This window comes from Pseudophryne corroboree, chromosome 6 (assembly GCF_028390025.1).
Source record: "Pseudophryne corroboree isolate aPseCor3 chromosome 6, aPseCor3.hap2, whole genome shotgun sequence".
NCBI lineage: Eukaryota > Metazoa > Chordata > Amphibia > Anura > Myobatrachidae > Pseudophryne > Pseudophryne corroboree.
In genome coordinates, this window is record NC_086449.1 from 581,084,686 (window position 1) to 581,107,112 (window position 22,427).

At 45.9% G+C, this 22,427-nt stretch overlaps 1 protein-coding gene across 5 annotated transcripts in view; it reads right to left on the reverse strand.

The window, feature by feature from the left end:
* The window catches only part of SNCB (synuclein beta), a 216,917-nt gene that overhangs the window by 155,091 nt on the left and 39,399 nt on the right, over positions 1-22,427 (reverse strand). The window contains exon 1 of one of the 5 annotated variants that reach the window (XM_063927922.1): positions 17,101-17,194. The exons of the other annotated variants lie outside the window; for them this stretch is intronic. Within the exon in view, the coding sequence (XP_063783992.1) occupies positions 17,101-17,188 (88 nt within the window). The 5' untranslated portion in view covers positions 17,189-17,194. Of the gene's footprint in view, positions 1-17,100; positions 17,195-22,427 lie in introns of those variants that run through there. 5 annotated transcript variants of the gene reach the window in all.

Below are 22,427 nucleotides of genomic sequence, written 5' to 3' on the forward strand. Positions count from 1 at the left end.
GAGCGCAGCGCCTCTCCTTCCCCTCACCGCCTCTCCTTCCCCTCACCGCTCCGTCCAGGTCTCCCGTCCCGTCTCCGGCGGCTGTGTCTGGCGCCGGTTCGCTAGCCAATCAGAGCTCGCGGACCGGCAGCCAATCAGGAGCCGGTCCGCAAGCTCTGATTGGCTAACGCCGGAGACCGGACACAGCAGCGCTGCTGGCAGCGCTGCTAGTGCTGGCAGCGGCGGTGAGGAGAGGGAGAGACGCTGTGCTCTCCTCCCCTCACATTTAGGGTTGACGGGGGCGAGTGGGGCATGATGCCCTGGCCGCCGGCGGCGCCCCCCTCTCCTGGGCCTGCCAAGGCGCCCAGGGCACGTGCCCCACTCGCCCTACCCTAGATACGCCTCTGATGTGCACTGTCATTTCGGTAATAGGACATACAGGATTAGAAAACCAATACGTCCAGAAAGTCATCTCTCCAGTTATAGGGAGACATGAGTGCTGGTTGAATCCTATATTAGTTTCATACTCCTAGGATGTATTGCACACCAGATAAGTGGCACATGGAATGGAGGATGGCTTTTGCAGCCAGGTGCTTATGAGGATAAGGCAAATCACACAATGCACAGGGAAAACTACATCCACTCATTGACAAGGTAATAAATAAAATGACCTATTTCGAATGATAGTAAAAGCTGAGAAATAACGCACTATGGGGGTCATTCCGAGATGATCGTAGCTGTGCTAAATTTAGCACAGCTACGATCATTCACACTGACATGCGGGGGGATGCCCAGCACAGGGCTAGCCCGCCCCGCATGTCAATGCCGCCCCCCTCCCCAGAAGTGCAAAGGCATCGCACAGCGGTGATGCCTTTGCACTTCAAGAGTAGCTCCCGACTAGCGCAGCTTTAGCGTGCTGCCCGGGAGCTATTCATCACTCCCCACGAAACAGCGGTCAAACGCCGCCGTTCCGCCCCCCCGCCCTGTGACCACCTCTGCCTTCGGCCGCCTCGCATGCGCCGGCGCATGCGCAGTTCTGACCCGATCGCACCGCTGCGATAAACTGCAGCGTGCGATCGGGTCAGAATGACGCCCTATAGCTTTGCAAGCGTATATTGTGCATTGAAACTATCTACATCAAGGTGTCTGTTATAGTCTAGTACAGAAAGGTAAAATAAACCATAACGCTAGAATGAAAATAAACATATAGGAGTACATAGATTCTGTTTGTACAACACTGTTCAAATTCTTCTATATAAAACATTTTAAATATGTCACAAATGTTCAGTGGTGAAAGCTATGTTCTGAACGTGCATCAATTATTCCTTACCATCTGTAATACTGTGCATGTCATTACAGACTGAAATGCTCAGTGTGCTTTACATAAGTTTTTTTGTGATCATGAATTGCATGACATTGCTGATTGACCTTGACTTCTGTGATGAAGGTCGACCATGCAAATGAACTTGCTTGTGTTCACCTACTGTAGATTAGGAACGGATTGTTTTATGTTGATACAAATGCATTTGTGAATCAGTATCTCCTTGGCCGCACCCCAACAGGCAATCTGCTCGGATTGTTTTATTCACCCACTTTAGATTGTCTGCAATTCAAGCCTGCCTACTCTCCCGCTATGTCCGTGAGCCACATGAATTTTAGGTAGGTCACCCTCCCGCATATTACCCACTTTCTAAATGGGACAAGAGGTATGATGACGCTATTGCAAGCGTATGCTTGGCTCCGCTGCATCTACAGTACGAATACATGCATAATTCACCAGTATCTGTCAGTACAATATAAGGAAGCTTTATGCGAAAGAACAGTATGATTTTGTGAAATTTAGAAAATACTTTTCTTGCATCTTTGCCTATTACCAACAGTGATTAGTAATGCAAATGTTTTTCCTAGGAGCCCCTACGTTTATGGGTCCAATGCACTATCTGGTCAGAAGTGATGTCATAGCTGCATTGGTCTGTGTAATCATGTGACCCTCATGCCTTCGGAGATGATGTCTAGTTGAATTTTGAACTAAGGGGGTCATTCAGAGTTGATCGCTCGCTAGCAGTTTTTAGCAGCCGTGCAAACGCTACGCCTACTGGGATTGTATATTAGCTTAGCAGAAGTGCGAACGAAAGGATTGCAGAGCGGCTACAAAATATTTTTGTGCAGTTTCAGAGTAGCTCCAGACCTACTCAGCGCTTGCGATCACTTCAGACCATTCAGTTCCTGTTTTGATGTCACAAACACGCCCTGCGTTCGCCCAGCCACGCCTGCGTTTTTCTTGGCACGCCTGCGTTTTTCCGAACACTCCCTGAAAACGGTCAGTCTACACCCAGAAACGCCCACTTCCTGTCAATCACTCAGCGGCCAGCACTGCAACTGAAAAGCTTCGCTAGACCTTGTGTGAAACTACATCGTTCGTTGCAATAGTACATCGCGCGTGTGCATTGCGCCGCATACGCACGCGCAGAAGTGCCTTTTTTTGCCTCATCGCTGCACAGCGAACGAATGCAGCTAGCGATCAACTCGGAATGACCCCCTAAAAGTTTTAAACACGGCAAAAAAAGATGAATGCTCGGAATGCAGTTGTACACATTGGAATGTAAAGCAATTAATTACAAGAGTTAAACAAATATAGCTGCCACATGACAGATACAAGTCTGGGTTACATTGTTCTCCATTACATTTCTATTCTCATAATCACTCCTTGACAAGTTCCTTACTTTAGTCAGATAAGTTGTTTTTTATGACTGTAACATTTTTATGTTACTAAGTAAAGATTTATTAATACATGGTAAAAATGCATTTTCAGGTATATTTGTTTTCACAGATTCAGTTATATACTTTATCATACAAACACATTTGGAAAACCGAGTAACAGAAGTGTGAGGAATCTGCATATTTAGCACATTACAGAAACATTCTGAGCTCCAGCAGGGGAATTCAATACCAGCGGAGGAAGCAGAAGGTAAGGTAAATGGTCTTTAGAAATGGTACAATTTGTGAATATTATGGAGGTCATTTACTTCTATCTGAAAGACCATTTACCTCCACCCTCTATTACTTACTCCAATTAAACAGAATTACCCCCTAAAATAATCATGAAAATGAGAGTACAGAAATGACACCTTAAAGCAGGCAATGCCTACTTTATCTGACGTCCTAACTGGATGCTGGGACTCCGTAAGGACCATGGGGAATAGCGGCTCCGCAGGAGACTGGGCACAACTAAAGAAAGCTTTAGGACTACCTGGTGTGCACTGGCTCCTCCCACTATGACCCTCCTCCAGACCTCAGTTAGAATCTTGTGCCCGGCTGAGCTGGATGCACACTAGGGGCTCTCCTGAGCTCCTAGAAAGAAAGTATATTTAGGTTTTTTATTTTACAGTGAGATCTGCTGGCAAGAGACTCACTGCAGCGAGGGACTAAGGGGAGAAGAAGCGAACCTACCTAACTGGTGGTAGTTTGGGCTTCTTAGGCTACTGGACACCATTAGCTCCAGAGGGATCGACCGCAGGACCCGACCTTGGTGTTCGGTCCCGGAGCCGCGCCGCCGGCCCCCTTACAGAGCCAGAAGCAAGAAGTGTTCCGGAAAATCGGCGGCAGAAGACTTCTGTCTTCAACAAGGTAGCGCACAGCACTGCAGCTGTGCGCCATTGTTCCTCATGCACACCTCACACTCCGGTCACTGATGGGTGCAGGGCGCTTGGGGCGGGGCGCCCTGAGGGCAATATAAGACACCTTGGCTGGCAAATCATCACAATATATAGTCCCAGGGCTATATATGTGATAAATTACCCCTGCCAGAATCCATGAAAAAAGCGGGAGAAAAGTCCGCCGAAAAAGGGGCGGGGCTATCTCCCTCAGCACACTGGCGCCATTTTTTCTTCACAGTGCAGCTGGAAGACAGCTCCCCAGGCTCTCCCCTGTAGTTTTCAGGCTCAAAGGGTTAAAAAGAGAGGGGGGGTACTAAATTTAGGCGCAATATGTGTATACAAGCAGCTATTGGGGGAAAAATCACTCAGTTATAGTGTTAATCCCTGCATTATATAGCGCTCTGGTGTGTGCTGGCATACTCTCTCTCTGTCTCCCCAAAGGACTTTGTGGGGTCCTGTCCTCAGTCAGAGCATTCCCTGTATGTGTGCGGTGTGTCGGTACGGCTGTGTCGACATGTTGGATGAGGAAGGTTACGTGGAGGCGGAGCAGAGGCCGATAAATGTGATGTCGCCCCCTGTGGGGCCGACACCAGAGTGGATGGATAGGTGGAAGGTATTAACCGACAATGTCAACTCCTTACATAAAAGGCTGGATGACGTAACAGCTGTGGGACAGCCGGCTTCTCAGCCCGCGCCTGCCCAGGCGTCTCAAAGGCCATCAGGGGCACAAAAAACGCCCGTTACCTCAGATGGCAGACACAGATGTCGACACGGAGTCTGACTTCAGTGTCGACGAGGTTGAGATATATACACAATCCACTAGGAACATCCGTTGCATGATCTCGGCAATGAAAAATGTGTTACACATTTCTGACATGAACCCAAGTACCACATAAAAGGGGTTTTATTTTTGGAGAGAAAAAGCAGCCAGTGTTTTGTTCCCCCATCAGATGAGTGAATGAAGTGTGTAAAGAAGCGTGGGTTCCCCCGATAAGAAACTGGTAATTTCTAAAAGTTACTGATGGCGTACCCTTTCCCGCCAGAGGATAGGTCACGTTGGGAGATATCCCCTAGGGTGGATAAGGCGCTCACACGTTTGTCAAAAAAGGTGGCACTGCCGTCTTAGGATACGGCCACCTTGAAATAGCCTGCTGATAAAAAGCAGGAGGCTATCCTAAAGTCTGTATATACACACTCAGGTACTATACTGAGACCTGCAATTGCCTCAGCATAAATAGTGCTGCTGCAGCGTGGTCTAATACCCTGTCAGATAATATTAATACCCTAGACAGGGAGGACATGGAGATTCTGCCTTATAAGGGTGAGGAATTGTTTGGGGATGGTCTCTGGGACCTCGTATCCACAGCAACAGCTGGGAAGAAAATGTTTTTACCTCAGGTTTCCTCACAGCCTAAGAAAGCACCGTATTTTCAGGTACAGTCCTTTCGGCTTCAGAAAAGCAAGCGGGTCAAAGGCGCTTCCTTTCTGCACAGAGACAAGGGAAGAAGGAAAAAAGCTGCACCAGACAGCCAGTTCCCAGGATCAAAAATCTTCCCCCGCTTCCTCTGAGTCCACCGCATGACGCTGGGGCTCCACAGGTGGAGACAGGTGCGGTGGGGGCGCGTCTCGGGAACTTCAGGGACCAGTGGGCTTGCCCACAGGTGTATCCCTAGGTTCTGCAAGTAGTATCACAGGGATACAGGCTGGAGTTCGAGGCGACTCCCCCTCGCCGTTACCTCACATCAGCCTTGCCGGCTGCCCTCGGAGAAAGGGAGGTAGTATTGGCGGCAATTCACAAGCTGTACTTCCAGCAGGTGAAATCAAGGTACCCCTCCTTCAACAAGGCCGGGGTTACTATTCCAAAATGTTTGTGGTACCGAAACCAGACGGTTCGGTGAGACCCATTCTAAAATTGAAATCCTTGAACACTTATATACGAAGGTTCAAGTTCAAAATGGAATCGCTCAGGGCGATTATTGCAAGCCTGGAGAATTTCATGGTATCACTGGACATCAAGGATGCTTACCTGCATGTCCCTATTTACCCTCTTCACCAGGAGTACCTCAAAATTGTGGTACAGGATTGTCATTACCAATTCCAGACGTTGCCGTTGGTCTGTCCCCGGCACCGAGGGTATTTACCAAGGTAATGGCCGAAATAATTATCCCGTACTTGAACGATCTCCTTATAAAGGCGAGGTCCAGGGAGCAGTTGTTCGTCGGAGTAGCACTATCTCGGGAAGTGCTACAACAGCACGGCTGGATTCTGATTCCAAAGTCGCAGCTGGTTCCTACGACGCGTCTTCTGTTCCTGGGTATGGTTCTGGACACAGAACAGGATAAAAAGGGTTTCTCCTGGAGGAGAAGTCCAAGGAGTTGTCGTCTCTAGACAAGAGACCTCCTAATACAAATACAGGTGTCGGTGCATCAATGCACGCGAGCCCTGGGAAAGATGGTAGCTTCTTACGAAGAAATTCCATTCGCCAGGTCCCCTGCAAGGGATCTGTTGGACAAGTGGTCCGGGTCGCATCTTCAGATGCATCGGCGGATAACCCTGTCTCCAAGGGCCAGGGTGTCGCTGTTGTGGTGGCTGCAGAGTGCTCATCTTCTAGGGGGCCGCAGATTCGGCATACAGGACTGGGTCCTGGTGACCACGGATGCCAGCCTTCGAGGCTGGGGGGCAGTCACACAGGGAAGAAACTTCCAAGGACTATGGAAAAGTCAGGAGACTTCCCTACACATGAATATTCTGGAACTAAGGGCCATTTACAATGCCCTAAGTCAGGCTAGACCACTGCTTCAACACCGGCCGGTGCTGATCCAGTCAGACAACATCACGGCGGTCGCTCATGTAAACCGACAGGGCGGCACAAGAAGCAGGATGGCGATGGCAGAAGCCACAAGGATTCTCCGATGGGTGGAAAATCATGTGTTAGCACTGTCAGCAGTGTTCATTCCCGGAGTGGACAACTGAGAAGCAGACTTTCTCAGCAGACACGACCTCCACCCGGGAGAGTGGGGACTTCATCCAGAAGTCTTCCAAATGATTGTACACCGCTGGGAAAGGCCACAGGTGGACATGATGGCGTCCCGCCTCAACAAAAAGCTACAAAGATATTGCGCCAGGTCAAGGGACCCTCAGGCGATAGCCGTGGACGCTCTGGTAACACCGTGGGTGTACCAGTCGGTGTATGTGTTCCCTTCTCTGCCTCTCTTACCCAGGGTAATGAGAATAATAAGAAGGAGAGGAGTAAGAACTATACTCATTGTTCCGGATTGGCCAAGAAGAGCTTGGTACCCAGAACTCCAAGAAATGATCTCAGAGGACCCATGGCCTCTGCCGCTCAGACAGGACCTGCTGCAGCAGGGGGCCTGTCTGTTCCAAGACGTACCGCGGCTGCGTTTGACGGCATGGCGGTTGAACGCCGGATCCTGAAGGAAAAGGGCATTCCGGAGGAGGTTATCCCTACGCTAATTAAAGCTAGGAAAGAAGTGAACGCAAAACATTATCACCGCATATGGCGGAAATATGTTGCGTGCTGTGAGGCCAGGAAGGCCCCAAAGGAGGAATTTCAGCTAGGTCGATTTCTGCACTTCCGACAGTCAGAGGTGACTATGGGCCTAAAATTGGGTTCCATTAAGGTCCAGATTTCGGCTCTATCGATTTTCTTCCAAAATAGAACTGGCTTCACTGCCTGAAGTTCAGACTTTTGTTAAGGGAGTGCTGCATAGTCAGCCCCCGTTTGTGCCTCCAGTGGCACCGTGGGATCTCAACGTGGTGTTGGATTTCCTGAAGTCGCCTTGGGTTGAGCCACTTAAATCCGTGGAGCTACAATACCTCACGTGAAAAGTGGTCATGCTGTGGGCCTTGGCGTCGGCCAGGCGTGTATCAGAATTGGCGGCTTTGTCATGCAAAAGCCCTTATCTGATTTTTTATATGGATAAGGCGGAATTGAGGACTCGTTCCCAATTCCTTCCTAAGGTGGTATCAGCTTTCATGTGAACCAACCTATTGTGGTGCCTGCGGCTACTTGGGACTTGGAGGATTCCAAGTTACTGGACGTAGTCAGGGCCCTGAAAAGTATATGTTTCCAGGACGGCGGGAGTCGGGAAAACTGACTCGCTATTTATCCTGTATGCACCCAACAAGCTGGGTGATCCTGCTTCTAAGCAGATTATTGCTCGCTGGATCTGTAGCACGATTCAACTTGCACATTCTGCGGCTGGATTGCCGCACCCTAAATCTGTAAAAGCCCATTCCACGAGGAAAGTGGGCTCTTCTTGGGCGGCTGCCCGAGGGGTCTCGGCTTTACAAATTTGCCGAGCTGTTACTTGGTCGGGTTCAAACATTTTTGCAAGAGTCTACAAGTTTGATACCCTGGCTGAGGAGGACCTAGAGTTTGCTCATTCGGTGCTGCAGAGTCATCCGCACTCTCCCGCCCGTTTGGGAGCTTTGGTATAATCCCCATGGTCCTTACGGAGTCCCAGCATCCACTTAGGACGTCAGAGAAAATAAGATTTTACTCACCGGTAAATCTATTTCTCGTAGTCCGTAGTGGATACTGGGCGCCCATCCCAAGTGCGGATTGTCTGCAATACTTGTTTATAGTTATTGCCTAACTAAAGGGTTATTGTTGAGCCATCTGTTGAGAGGCTCAGTTATATTTCATACTGTTAACTGGGTATAGTATCACGAGTTATACGGTGTGATTGGTGTGGCTGGTATGAGTCTTACCCGGGATTCAAAATCCTTCCTTATTGTGTCAGCTCTTCCGGGCACAGTATCCTAACTGAGGTCTGGAGGAGGGTCATAGTGGGAGGAGCCAGTGCACACCAGGTAGTCCTAAAGCTTTCTTTAGTTGTGCCCAGTCTCCTGCGAAACCGCTATTCCCCATGGTCCTTACGGAGTCCCAGCATCCACTACGGACTACGAGAAATAGATTTACCGGTGAGTAAAATCTTATTTTTATTTTTTTTCCAAAATTATATTAAATAAACACAATAGAAAAGTTTAAAAATAGAATTGGACACATGGCTTAGGGCAAAGGCCACATACACCTTTCCTAATTCACTCTCCAATGATTCACCCCTCTACAGGCAGTGCCCTCCTTATACTTGTGTTTCCCCTAACACTATCCACGTCACCAGTGCTCTGCTCCCTTGACCACTATTTCCCCTTCAGGGACACTGATACTGGTTGCTCACCCATATGTTGGGTCTTTGGCATATCTATAATGGGTGCAAGGTGTGCAGTGTACACGGGGCCCAACACTGCACGCCCTGCACCCATATAAATATACTTACCCCTCCAAAGTCTCATGGTGGCTGGCGCTACAACAGAAATCACTAGGAAAATGGAGCGGCAGATATGTCCCCAGGAATAAGGCATTGGAGCCATTTTCCTGGATAACTGCACATGCGCAATAGACTCTGGCACAAACCCAGAGTCTCCTGCGCTGCCAAAAGGAAGGGGCCTGATCGGATATTGCATGTGGGCCCTTTTCTCTCTTACGCCCGCACCCTGCTTGTGACGCCACTGATGTGGACTTGATCACTGTTGACATAATGGGGGTCATTCCGAGTTGTTCGCTCGCTAGCTGCCTTTAGCAGCATTGCACACGCTAGGCCGCCGCCCTCTGGGAGTGTATCTTAGCTTAGCAGAAGTGCGAATGAAAGGATCGCAGTGCTGATGCAAAAATATTTTCAAGCAGTTTCTAAGTAGCTGCAGACTTACTCCTACCTTGCGATCACTTCAGTCTATTTAGTTCCTGCTTTGACGTCACAAACACGCCCTGCGTTCGGTCAGCCACTCCCCCGTTTCCCCAGGCACGCCTGCGTTTTCATCTGACACACCTGCGTTTTTTAGCACACTATTATTATAAGCCTCAGCATGATAGCACCTCTTGAAATCTCTAGTATTAGGGTGTGCAGTCCAGGCCCGCCTTTTTTCCTCTATATTTGTGTATATATTGTACACTGGAAGGCAAGGCTTCCTTCCTCTGGTATTGGCACCCCTCCCATTTACCCATTAGCTAGGTTCCTGCATTTCAGATCACACATTGAAATGGCACTATTTAGAGGTAAGTCCTGTATAAATTTATATAATGTGAAAGTATTAGGAATGTTAGGGACCCATGTGATGAAGTCACCTGGCCGCGGTACATGGGCCCGCATATTTGCGCAAATGTGTGCTAAGAACTTCAATTATACTCCATTTTAATTGTGAGAGTTTATTTAAATTATTTTTACTATCAGTGTTCTTAGTGCTAGGAGTGTGCATCTGCATCTGCATCTCTCTTCCTCCAGCATAGTATTAGTAGCCTCAGCATGACAGCACCTCTTGAAATCTCTAGTATTAGGTAGTGATGAGCACCGGAAATTTTTCGGGTTTTGTGTTTTGGTTTTGGGTTCGGTTCCGCGGCCGTGTTTTGGGTTCGAACGCGTTTTGGCAAAACCTCACCGAATTTTTTTTGTCGGATTCGGGTGTGTTTTGGATTCGGGTGTTTTTTTCAAAAAACCCTAAAAAACAGCTTAAATCATAGAATTTGGGGGTCATTTTGATCCCAAAGTATTATTAACCTCAATAACCATAATTTCCACTCATTTTCAGTCTATTCTGAACACCTCACAATATTATTTTTAGTCCTAAAATTTGCACCGAGGTCGCTGGATGGCTAAGCTAAGTGACCCAAGTGGCCGACACAAACACCTGGCCCATCTAGGAGTGGCACTGCAGTGTCACGCAGGATGGCCCTTCCAAAAAACACTCCCCAAACAGCACATGACGCAAAGAAAAAAAGAGGCGCAATGAGGTAGCTGTGTGAGTAAGCTAAGCGACCCTAGTGGCCGACACAAACACCTGGCCCATCTAGGAGTGGCACTGCAGTGTCACGCAGGATGGCCCTTCCAAAAAACACCCCCCAAACAGCACATGACGCAAAGAAAAATGAAAGAAAAAAGAGGTGCAAGATGGAATTGTCCTTGGGCCCTCCCACCCACCCTTTTGTTGTATAAACAGGACATGCACACTTTAACCAACCCATCATTTCAGTGACAGGGTCTGCCACACGACTGTGACTGAAATGACGGGTTGGTTTGGACCCCCACCAAAAAAGAAGCAATTAATCTCTCCTTGTACAAACTGGCTCTACAGAGGCAAGATGTCCACCTCATCATCATCCTCCGATATATCACCGTGTACATCCCCCTCCTCACAGATTATCAATTCGTCCCCACTGGAATCCACCATCTCAGCTCCCTGTATACTTTGTGGAGGCAATTGCTGCTGGTCAATGTCTCCACGGAGGAATTGATTATAATTCATTTTAATGAACATCATCTTCTCCACATTTTCTGGATGTAACCTCGTACGCCGATTGCTGACAAGGTGAGCGGCGGCACTAAACACTCTTTCGGAGTACACACTTGTGGGAGGGCAACTTAGGTAGAATAAAGCCAGTTTGTGCAAGGGCCTCCAAATTGCCTCTTTTTCCTGCCAGTATAAGTACGGACTGTCTGACGTGCCTACTTGGATGCGGTCACTCATATAATCCTCCACCATTCTTTCAATGGGGAGAGAATCATATGCAGTGACAGTAGACGACATGTCCGTAATCGTTGGCAGGTCCTTCAGTCCGGACCAGATGTCAGCATCAGCAGTCGCTCCAGACTGCCCTGCATCACCGCCAGCGGGTGGGCTCGGAATTCTGAGCCTTTTCCTCGCACCCCCAGTTGCGGGAGAATGTGAAGGAGGAGATGTTGACAGGTCGCGTTCCGCTTGACTTGACAATTTTCTCACCAGCAGTTCTTTGAACCTCAGCAGACTTGTGTCTGCCGGAAAGAGAGATCCAAGGTAGGTTTTAAATCTAGGATCGAGCACGGTGGCCAAAATGTAGTGCTCTGATTTCAACAGATTGACCACCCGTGAATCCTTGTTAAGCGAATTAAGGGCTCCATCCACAAGTCCCACATGCCTAGCGGAATCGCTCTGTGTTAGCTCCTCCTTCAATGTCTCCAGCTTCTTCTGCAAAAGCCTGATGAGGGGAATGACCTGACTCAGGCTGGCAGTGTCTGAACTGACTTCACGTGTGGCAAGTTCAAAAGGTTGCAGAACCTTGCACAACGTTGAAATCATTCTCCACTGCGCTTGAGACAGGTGCATTCCACCTCCTATATCGTGCTCAGTTGTATAGGCTTGAATGGCCTTTTGCTGCTCCTCCAACCTCTGAAGCATATAGAGGGTTGAATTCCACCTCGTTACCACTTCTTGCTTCAGATGATGGCAGGGCAGGTTCAGGCGTTTTTGGTGGTGCTCCAGTCTTCTGTACGTGGTGCCTGTACGCCGAAAGTGTCCCGCAATTCTTCTGGCCACCGACAGCATCTCTTGCACGCCCCTCTCGTTTTTTAAATAATTCTGTACCACCAAATTCAAGGTATGTGCAAAACATGGGACGTGCTGGAATTTGCCCAGATTTAATGCACACACAATATTGCTGGCGTTATCCGATGCCACAAATCCACAGGAGAGTCCAATTGGGGTAAGCCATTCTGCGATGATCTTCCTCAGTTGCCGTAAGAGGTTTTTAGCTGTGTGCGTATTCTGGAAAGCGGTGATACAAAGCGTAGCCTGCCTAGGAAAGAGTTGGCGTTTGCGAGATGCTGCTACTGGTGCCGCCGCTGCTGTTCTTGCGGCGGGAGTCCATACATCTACCCAGTGGGCTGTCAGTCATATAGTCCTGAGTCTGCCCTGCTCCACTTGTCCACATGTCCGTGGTTAAGTGGACATTGGGTACAACTGCATTTTTTAGGACACTGGTGAGTCTTTTTCTGAGGTCTGTGTACATTTTCGGTATCGCCTGCCTAGAGAAATGGAACCTAGATGATATTTGGTACCGGGGACACAGTACCTCCAACAAGTCTCTAGTTGCCTCTGCAGTAATGATGGATACCGGAACCACGTTTCTCACCGCCCAGGATGCCAAGGCCTCAGTTATCCGCTTTGCAGCAGGATGACTGCTGTGATATTTCATCTTCCTCGCAAAGGACTGTTGGACAGTCAATTGCTTGGTGGAAGTAGTAAAAGTGGTCTTACGAGTACGACTTCCCCTCTGGGATGACCATCGACTCCCAGCAGCAACAACAGCAGCGCCAGCAGCAGTAGGCGTTACACGCAAGGATGCATCGGAGGAATCCCAGGCAGGAGAGGACTCGTCAGAATTGCCAGTGACATGGCCTGCAGGACTATTGGCATTCCTGGGGAAGGAGGAAATTGACACTGAGGGAGTTGGTGGGGTGGTTTGCGTGAGCTTGGTTACAAGAGGAAGGGATTTACTGGTCAGTGGACTGCTTCCGCTGTCGCCCAAAGTTTTTGAACTTGTCACTGACTTATGATGAATGCGCTGCAGGTGACGTATAAGGGAGGATGTTCCGAGGTGGTTAACGTCCTTACCCCTACTTATTACAGCTTGACAAAGGCAACACACGGCTTGACAAATGTTGTCCGCATTTCTGTTGAAATACTTCCACACCGAAGAGCTGATTTTTTTGGTATTTTCACCAGGCATGTCAATGGCCCTATTCCTCCCACGGACAACAGGTGTCTCCCCGGGTGCCTGACTTAAACAAACCACCTCACCATCAGAATCCTCCTGGTCAATTTCCTCCCCAGCGCCAGCAACACCCATATCCTCCTCATCCTGGTGTACTTCAACACTGACATCTTCAATCTGACTATCAGGAACTGGACTGCGGGTGCTCCTTCCAGCACTTGCAGGGTGCGTGCAAATGGTGGAAGGCGCATGCTCTTCACGTCCAGTGTTGGGAAGGTCAGGCATCGCAAACGACACAATTGGACTCTCCTTGTGGATTTGTGATTTCGAAGAACGCACAGTTCTTTGCTGTGCTTTTGCCAGCTTGAGTCTTTTCATTTTTCTAGCGAGAGGCTGAGTGCTTCCATCCTCATGTGAAGCTGAACCACCAGCCATGAACATATGCCAGGGCCTCAGCCGTTCCTTGCCACTCCGTGTGGTAAATGGCATATTGGCAAGTTTACGCTTCTCCTCCGACAATTTTATTTTAGATTTTTGAGTCCTTTTTTTACTGATATTTGGCGTTTTGGATTTTACATGCTCTGTACTATGACATTGGGCATCGGCCTTGGCAGACGACGTTGCTGGCATTTCATCGTCTCGGCCATGACTAGTGGCAGCAGCTTCAGCACGAGGTGGAAGTCGATCTTGATCTTTCCCTATTTTTGGAACCTCAACATTTTTGTTCTCCATATTTTAATAGGCACAACTAAAAGGCACCTCAGGTAAACAATGGAGATGGATGGATACTAGTATACTTATGGATTGACGAGCGACTGCCGACACAGAGGTAGCTACAGCCGTGGACTACCGTACTGCGTCTGCTGCTAATATAGACTGGATGATAATGAGATATAAAATATATATATATCACTACTGCAGCCGGACAGGTATATATTATATAATGACGGACCTGCTGGACACTGTCAGCTCAGCACTGCAGACTCCTAAAGTAAGCTACTAGTAGTATCAAGAAGATAGAAAAAAAAAAAAACACCACAGGTAGGTGGTATACAATTATGGATGGACGAGCGACTGCCGACACAGAGGTAGCTACAGCCGTGGACTACCGTACTGCGTCTGCTGCTAATATAGACTGGATGATAATGATATAAAAAATATATATATCACTACTGCAGCCGGACAGGTATATATTATATAATGACGGACCTGCTGGACACTGTCAGCTCAGCACTGCAGACTCCTAAAGTAAGCTACTAGTATCAAGAAGATAGAAAAAAAAAAAAAAAGACACCACGGGTAGGTGGTATACAATTATGGATGGACGAGCGACTGCCGACACAGAGGTAGCTACAGCCGTGGACTACCGTACTGCGTCTGCTGCAGTGCTAATATAGACTGGATGATAATGATATAAAAAATAAATATATATCACTACTGCAGCCGGACAGGTATATATTATATAATGACGGACCTGCTGGACACTGTCAGCAGAATGCGTTTATAGAATAAAAACACCACACGACGAGTGTTTAACTTTTTCAGGCAGACAATCACAATATACTGGTGGTCAGTGGTCACTGGTCAGTCACACTGGCACTGGCAGTGGCACTCTGGCAGCAAAAGTGTGCACTGTTAAAATATGTACTCCTGCTATAACTGCTCCCCAGTCTCCCCCACAATTAAGCTGTGTGAGCAGTGAGCACTCAGCACAGTCAGATATACAGTATTACATAGATGATGCAGCACACTGAGGGCACACTGAGGCTGAGCACAGATATGGTATGTGACTGTGTCACAATGTGTATCGTTTTTTTTCAGGCAGAGAACGGATTAATTCAACTGGTGGTCACTGGTCACACTATCAGCAAGTAGTACTCCGTCCTAATATGCTCCCCAAAATTAGTAAATCAAGTGTCTCTACTCTCTAGTCTACTCTAAACGGAGAGGACGCCAGCCACGTCCTCTCCCTATCAATCTCAATGCACGTGTGAAAATGGTGGCGACGCGCGGCTCCTTATATAGAATCCGAGTCTCGCGATAGAATACGAGCCTCGCGAGAATCCGGCAGCGGGATGATGACGTTCGGGCGCGCTTGGGTTAGCCGAGCAAGGCGGGAAGATCCGAGTCTGCCTCGGACCCGTGTAAAAAGCGTGAAGTTCGGGGGGGTTCGGTTTCCGAGAAACCGAACCCGCTCATCACTAGTATTAGGGTGTGCAGTCCAGGCCCCCCCTTTTTTATCACACTCCCGGAAAACGGTCATTTACCTCCCAGAAACGACCCATTCATGTCAATCACTCACCAATCAGCAGAGTGACTGAAAAGCGTCGCTCGACCTTGTGCGAAACTGCATAGTTTTTTGTGAAAGTTCATTGCGCGTGCGCACTGCGGCCCATATGCAAGCGCAGAAATGCCAATTTTTTTGCCTCATCGCTGCGCTGCAAACAACGGCAGCTAGCGATCAACTCGGAATGAACCCCCATATACTGAACCCCAATAGGACCATTTGCCGTCCATATTACAATGGCAGAATTGGCAAAAGTAAACGTCACTTCAATGTCCTGCCTACCATCATTTTTGGACTACCCATTTAATTAAACAAAACCTTTTCCTTTTTCTTTTCTGAAATACTGCTTGTTGGTCATCTTTATTTTAAATATCAGCTATTGCATCTTGAAGTTATAATGAATTTTCCAGCTAAATTAAATCTTGCTTTTGTACGTATTTGTGATCAGAATTGGTCACTCAGCAAGGGAGATCCCAGTCTTTCCAGTTCCTGACATTAGAAAATATACTTTGCTCCTTTGCCACTGCTGCTGTCATAGAAATGATAACCAATATGTACAACCATACAAACCAAAGTTAAAAAAAGCTGAAAAATAGGTAAATAACATCATAATAAAAGCATAACATTTTTTTTGCTGCAACTTCCAAGTGATCCAGGTTCTCAAATTACCCTTAATGAAACACATCAATTATGTAAAGTTATAGCTGTGCTAAGATGGTCCTTGTCCTGTATTCTATCTTTCCAAGGACCTACAGAATGCTTCATGGCTGCAATATTATAGGTGTTGTGTAGTCAAACATAAGCAGTTATTAATAAAGAAAATTGATACTGTACTCATTTACATGAGCTCTTGGAGCCTCCTAAGGGAGCAAAACACTTTCACAGACAGATGTATAAAGCTTCCGCCAAAAGCTGGAGGAGATAATGATGTTATTGATATTGTTATATTGTTATGATATTGATATTGATACGACTTTGTTCCTGCAGGGAGGGTGAAGCTCAGTGAAAAAGTTGCACCAATGACAGGGGATGATGACGCTTGGCGCCAGAACCATTATTTTACCCACCTACACCAGTTTAAAGAAACACCCAAAATAAAGCATTTTGATGTTAAGAAAACGATGTTAATGAAATGTAGTATTTGTACTAGTGTGCCTCCATATTACCTGCAAATGTTATAAAACTCATTTGAAAAGCAAAATCTATTTAATTTACCAAACTAAAACAAAAATATTAATGATGGATTAGTTTCAACTACAAAAAAAAACACATCTGACTTTTTCTAGCATAGATCTGTGTCGATAAGAAATAGATATATTTGTTTCAAACAAATAAAGGCTATCAAGTAAAAGAAAAAATAAATGTCAAATGTTGGTTGGGTACATTGGCTGTTTCTTTGGCATTAAATCTACCTGTATTATGAAACTTCCAGCTAAAACATATGCCATTATGTAGTGTGGTATAATTGAATGAAGGCTTATAATGGTTAACTCTTTAGAGGTAGCAAGAGGGTCAGAATCACTGTACAGCTGGCCACACTTGCTAAGAGCTAGTAAAATAAAATAAACATTTCTGAATTAGCCATACATGTGGTCAAGGGTGTACCATACCAACATTTTAAATGGACCTACTTGGAATTCCCTTCTGTTCTGAGTTGGAGCTATTGGAGACTCTGAGAGCTACCTCACATACATGGTATTCTGTGGATTCAAAAGCCATGTGGAATCAGCAGTCAGCTCGTTAAGCTCCTTGCTGAATGCAGACACCGTGTCATTCTGAGATGACAGAGGAAGCTGAGCCGGGAGCAGTATGGGTTGCAACTACATGGAACCAGCAGGTGAGGAGCCTCTACCACTACCAGATTAGTTACACTGGGGGAAGGGTTCCTTGTATGGAACAACAAGTCAATTTTGATATTCTTTTGGTTACCTGTTGCTATACATGAATGTTCATATGTGTATATATAGTAGGTGTGAGTGGGCCCTGCGGCAAATCATACCCTTAGCCCCAGATCTTGACACAGCAACATTAATACAAAAAAATATATAAAAGTGTAGAGCAACATGCACGTATATATTTGTGAAGGTTACATGATACCTTTCTTGGTTTAGGCAAAGTAGATTTTTAAGAAAACAAGCATCACCCACATATGCTATGACTCATTTGGAAACTACTCCAGGTCTGTTGACCACTCTCTTCTCATACAAACACTACAATCCCTAAGTCTTAAGGACACAGCCCTTTCTCAGTTCTCATCCTACCTATCTAGTAATTCTTTCAGTGTTCGCTTTTCTGAATCCACCTCCTCTTTCTTTCAATTGGAGTAATGCAAGGCTCTGTCTTAGGCCCTCTGCTTTACTCAATCTATACCACATCTCTTGGCAAACTAATCAGCTCTTTCGGACTTCAGTATCATCTGTACTCGGATGATATTCAAATCTACCTATCCACCACAGATTTATTACCATCGATACTGGTCCATGTCACTAAATTGCTTTCTACTGTTTCATCTTAGATGTCTTTCTCACCACCTCAAACTTAATATTTCCAAAACAGAATTAATTATATTTCCACCGGCCAATAGTAGTTAACAACAAGATATCTCTATCATTGTTGATAATCTGACAATCAACCCTACCCCAAAAGCATGGTGCCTAGGTGTCATCATTGACTCCCCACATTCAATCTGTCTCTAAATCATGTTACATACATCTATAAAACATATCCAAAATATGACCTTATCTTACACAAGACACTGCAAAAACTCTAATCCATGCACTCATCATTTCTTACATTGATTATTGCAATTATCTCCTTACTGGTCTTCCCAAAAATAGGCTATCACCACTACAATCCATTTTGAACGCAGCTGCAGGGCTAATCTTCCTTTCTAGATGTTCATCATCTGCTGATCCTCTCTATCATTCCTTCAATTGGATGCCTGTATTCTACCGTATTCAATATAAAATATTTTTACTTACATGTAAGGCTATTAACCAAACTACACCAACATACATCTCTTCACTTACCTTAAAATGTATCCCAACTTGACCTCTCCAATCTGTATGAGATCTGCCTCTCTCATCCACATGCATTACTTGCTCCCATTCACAATTGCAGGACATCCTACGGGCTGCACCTACTCTGTGGATGTCCTTCCACACACAATAAGACTCTCCTCTAGTCTTAAAACCGTCAAGCGTTCCCTGAAAACTCACCTCTTCAGGAAAGCTTACCAAATTACAGAACCGCCGACATAACCTTCATAAATATTAATATCTAAATGCATCCCCCTGTGTACAGTACACACATCCTAACATACAGTATTTTGTTTTTCTTCAATTTGACATCCTCCTGACCTCTGATCAACATTGCTGTGCTACTATATCATACAGCCAACCAAGAAACTCTGCACCTATCCTTGTGTATTATTGCCTATTTCCCAGTTTTGTGTTATCACTGTTGTTCCAATTGTAAAGTGCAATGGAATATGCTGCGCTATATATAAAACTGTTATTACTACTACTACTACTAATAATAATAATCGTCATTGACAATGAAACACCTCTAGGTATGAGTATCTATCTCTCTCTCTATACATATACATATATATATATATATACATATATATATATATATATATATATATATATATATATATATATATATATATATATATATATATATATACATATATATAGCATATACAATGTCGGAAGTATGTATACACTGCCCAGATTATGTTTACTGTTGAAAGCAGACTTACTTCAGCAATCTCTGAAAGGATTATAAGGGTACTGGCCACTTATTTCAAAGGCACACTTTGTATTTATATAATATCAAGCAATGCTATAACTAAACAAACACTATATATATACTGATATGCTCTTCATATATCATTAACTCTACAATGAAAATAAAACCTTTATTCCTGCTATATTCATACAGATATGCAATGTTTTATGATGATTTGTATACATTGCATTGAGAGAGTAATGAAGGCCGTGATGTGATGTAAAGACATCAATGAGTGCCAACAACTTAAGAAAGAAAACTCTACTGGTCTGCATAATGTATAGCTCATGTAATAGCTGTTGATAACAACCATTTAATTTTGCTCAGCATTTCATCCAAGAGGCCCTGAGGGACAAAAAGTCAGCTATACACAAAGAAATACCAAGATTAGCTATAATTAACCCATCTTCTCCTAGAAAGGACAGCTGAGGACACCAAAAAAATCTTTACATATCCCCATAGAAGTGCCACTCGGGGATTCACACTGTTGCAGAATATTAAGGTTGTAAACTATATCCTGACAATAATGGTGTCAACCTATAAAGGTTTAATTTGCACCTTTCTCAATGAATGAGATTAATACATTGAATTGCATATATTTTCAATGGATAATCAATGAGTTATCCATTTCTCATGACCACATTTTGAGGAACAATCCTTATTTTTAAATGGTTATCTGTGAAACCCTACAATACGTTTTTTTTTTTTACTGTGTCAAGGTGAACATAATCAGAAATAAGCATTAATTGTGTAGATGTAGTGAATATTACTTAAATGGTTATATCACCAAGTCTGAATGGTACAATTCTCTTGTTTGTGTGCAAGAGGATAGAATTACTATGATAAGTGGAATTAATCATCCAAAAGGTTAATCTAATTTATCCTATGCTAGCAGGAGTACCCGACGTTGCCTGGGATTTTAAAAATGTCTGTTTACAAAAATAAGTTTAAATATTAAACACACAGTATAAATAACATTGTAGATAGCTGAATACCTGTGCTTCACTACAGGATGAGGATGGTAAATTAGAATGATTGTTGTTTGTTAATTTACGTTGGTTGGAGATCTAGTATATAGGCATATCTTGCCTCCCTGACGCACTTTGTGTAGTGGCCGGACCCCTTATTGGTCCCCCAAGGGACCCTGCTCTTCCCACTATACAACTCTCAGTCTGTGGCTTCCTGCTGCCTCCATTCCCTTCCTCACATTATGTCAGTACCCCTGTGAAATTATCGATTTTTTTACAGTTTGTTATATAGCGCAGCACATTATGTATCTCTGATATACTCTGTGCTGCTGGGGAACCGTGCTACTTCCACTATATAACTCTCAGTTTGTGGGTTTGTGCTACCTGCATTCCCCTCCTCACATCATGTCACTGGCCCTGTCACATGCAGCCCTGTCATCACTGACATATCATGCATGTCTTGATATAGTCTGTGCTGCTAGCCCACCTCTAGGGGTCCTAGTGGTGTGTTACCCCCACAGTGTTTGTTCCCAGAGTGTAAGTCATATGTGTAGCAAGTTTGGTGTAAATTGGTCCAGGCATTCGGGAGTTATGCTGTTTCCTGAAATACTCTGTGCTGCTGTACCACTGCTAGGGGTGTCTAACCCCCACAGAGTTTGTTACCAGATTGTAAGTCAGATGTGTACCAAGTTTGTTGTAAATTGCTGCCGGCATTCCAGAGATATGCTGTCTACTGAAATACTCAGTGCTGCTGCCTCACCCCTAGGGGTGCTTGGGGTGTCTTCCCCCAGTGTTTGTTTCCAGATTGTAAGGCATATGTGTACCAATTTTTGAGTACATTGCTCCAGCAATTCCGGAGTTATGATGTCTCCTGATATACTCTGTGCTGCTGTCTCCCCCACCCTAGGGGTGCTAGGAATTTCTAATTTCTCTATCGTCCTAGTGGATGCTGGGGTTCCTGAAAGGACCATGGGGAATAGCGGCTCCGCAGGAGACAGGGCACAAAAAGTAAAGCTTTAGGATCAGGTGGTGTGCACTGGCTCCTCCCCCTATGACCCTCCTCCAAGCCTCAGTTAGATTTTTGTGCCCGGCCGAGAAGGGTGCAATCTAGGTGGCTCTCCTAAAGAGCTGCTTAGAAAAGTTTAGCTTAGGTTTTTTATTTTACAGTGAGTCCTGCTGGCAACAGGATCACTGCAACGAGGGACTTAGGGGAGAAGAAGTGAACTCACCTGCGTGCAGGATGGATTGGCTTCTTTGGCTACTGGACATTAGCTCCAGAGGGACGATCACAGGTACAGCCTGGATGGTCACCGGAGCCTCGCCGCCGGCCCCCTTGCAGATGCTGAAAAGAGAAGAAGGTCCAGAATCGGCGGCAGAAGACTCCTCAGTCTTCTTAAGGTAGCGCACAGCACTGCAGCTGTGCGCCATTGCTCTCAGCACACTTCACACGGCAGTCACTGAGGGTGCAGGGCGCTGGGAGGGGGGCGCCCTGGGAGGCAATGTAAACCTATTTTTTGGCAAAAAATACCTCACATATAGCCTCCGGGGGCTATATGGAGATATTTAACCCCTGCCAGAATCCGTTGAAGAGCGGGAGACGAGCCCGCCGAAAAAGGGGCGGGGCCTATCTCCTCAGCACACAGCGCCATTTTCCCTCACAGAAAGGCTGGAGGGAAGGCTCCCAGGCTCTCCCCTGCACTGCACTACAGAAACAGGGTTAAAACAGAGAGGGGGGGCACTAATTTGGCGTTAGAAATATATAAAAAGATGCTATAAGGGAAAACACTTATATAAGGTTGTCCCTATATAATTATAGCGTTTTTTGGTGTGTGCTGGCAAACTCTCCCTCTGTCTCTCCAAAGGGCTAGTGGGTCCTGTCCTCTATCAGAGCATTCCCTGTGTGTGTGCTGTGTGTCGGTACGTGTGTGTCGACATGTATGAGGACGATGTTGGTGAGGAGGCGGAGCAATTGCCTGTAATGGTGATGTCACTCTCTAGGGAGTCGACACCGGAATGGATGGCTTATTTAGGGAATTACGTGATAATGTCAACACGCTGCAAGGTCGGTTGACGACATGAGACGGCCGACAAACAATTAGTACCGGTCCAGACGTCTCAAAAACACCGTCAGGGGTTTTAAAACGCCCGTTTACCTTAGTCGGTCGACACAGACACGGACACTGAATCCAGTGTCG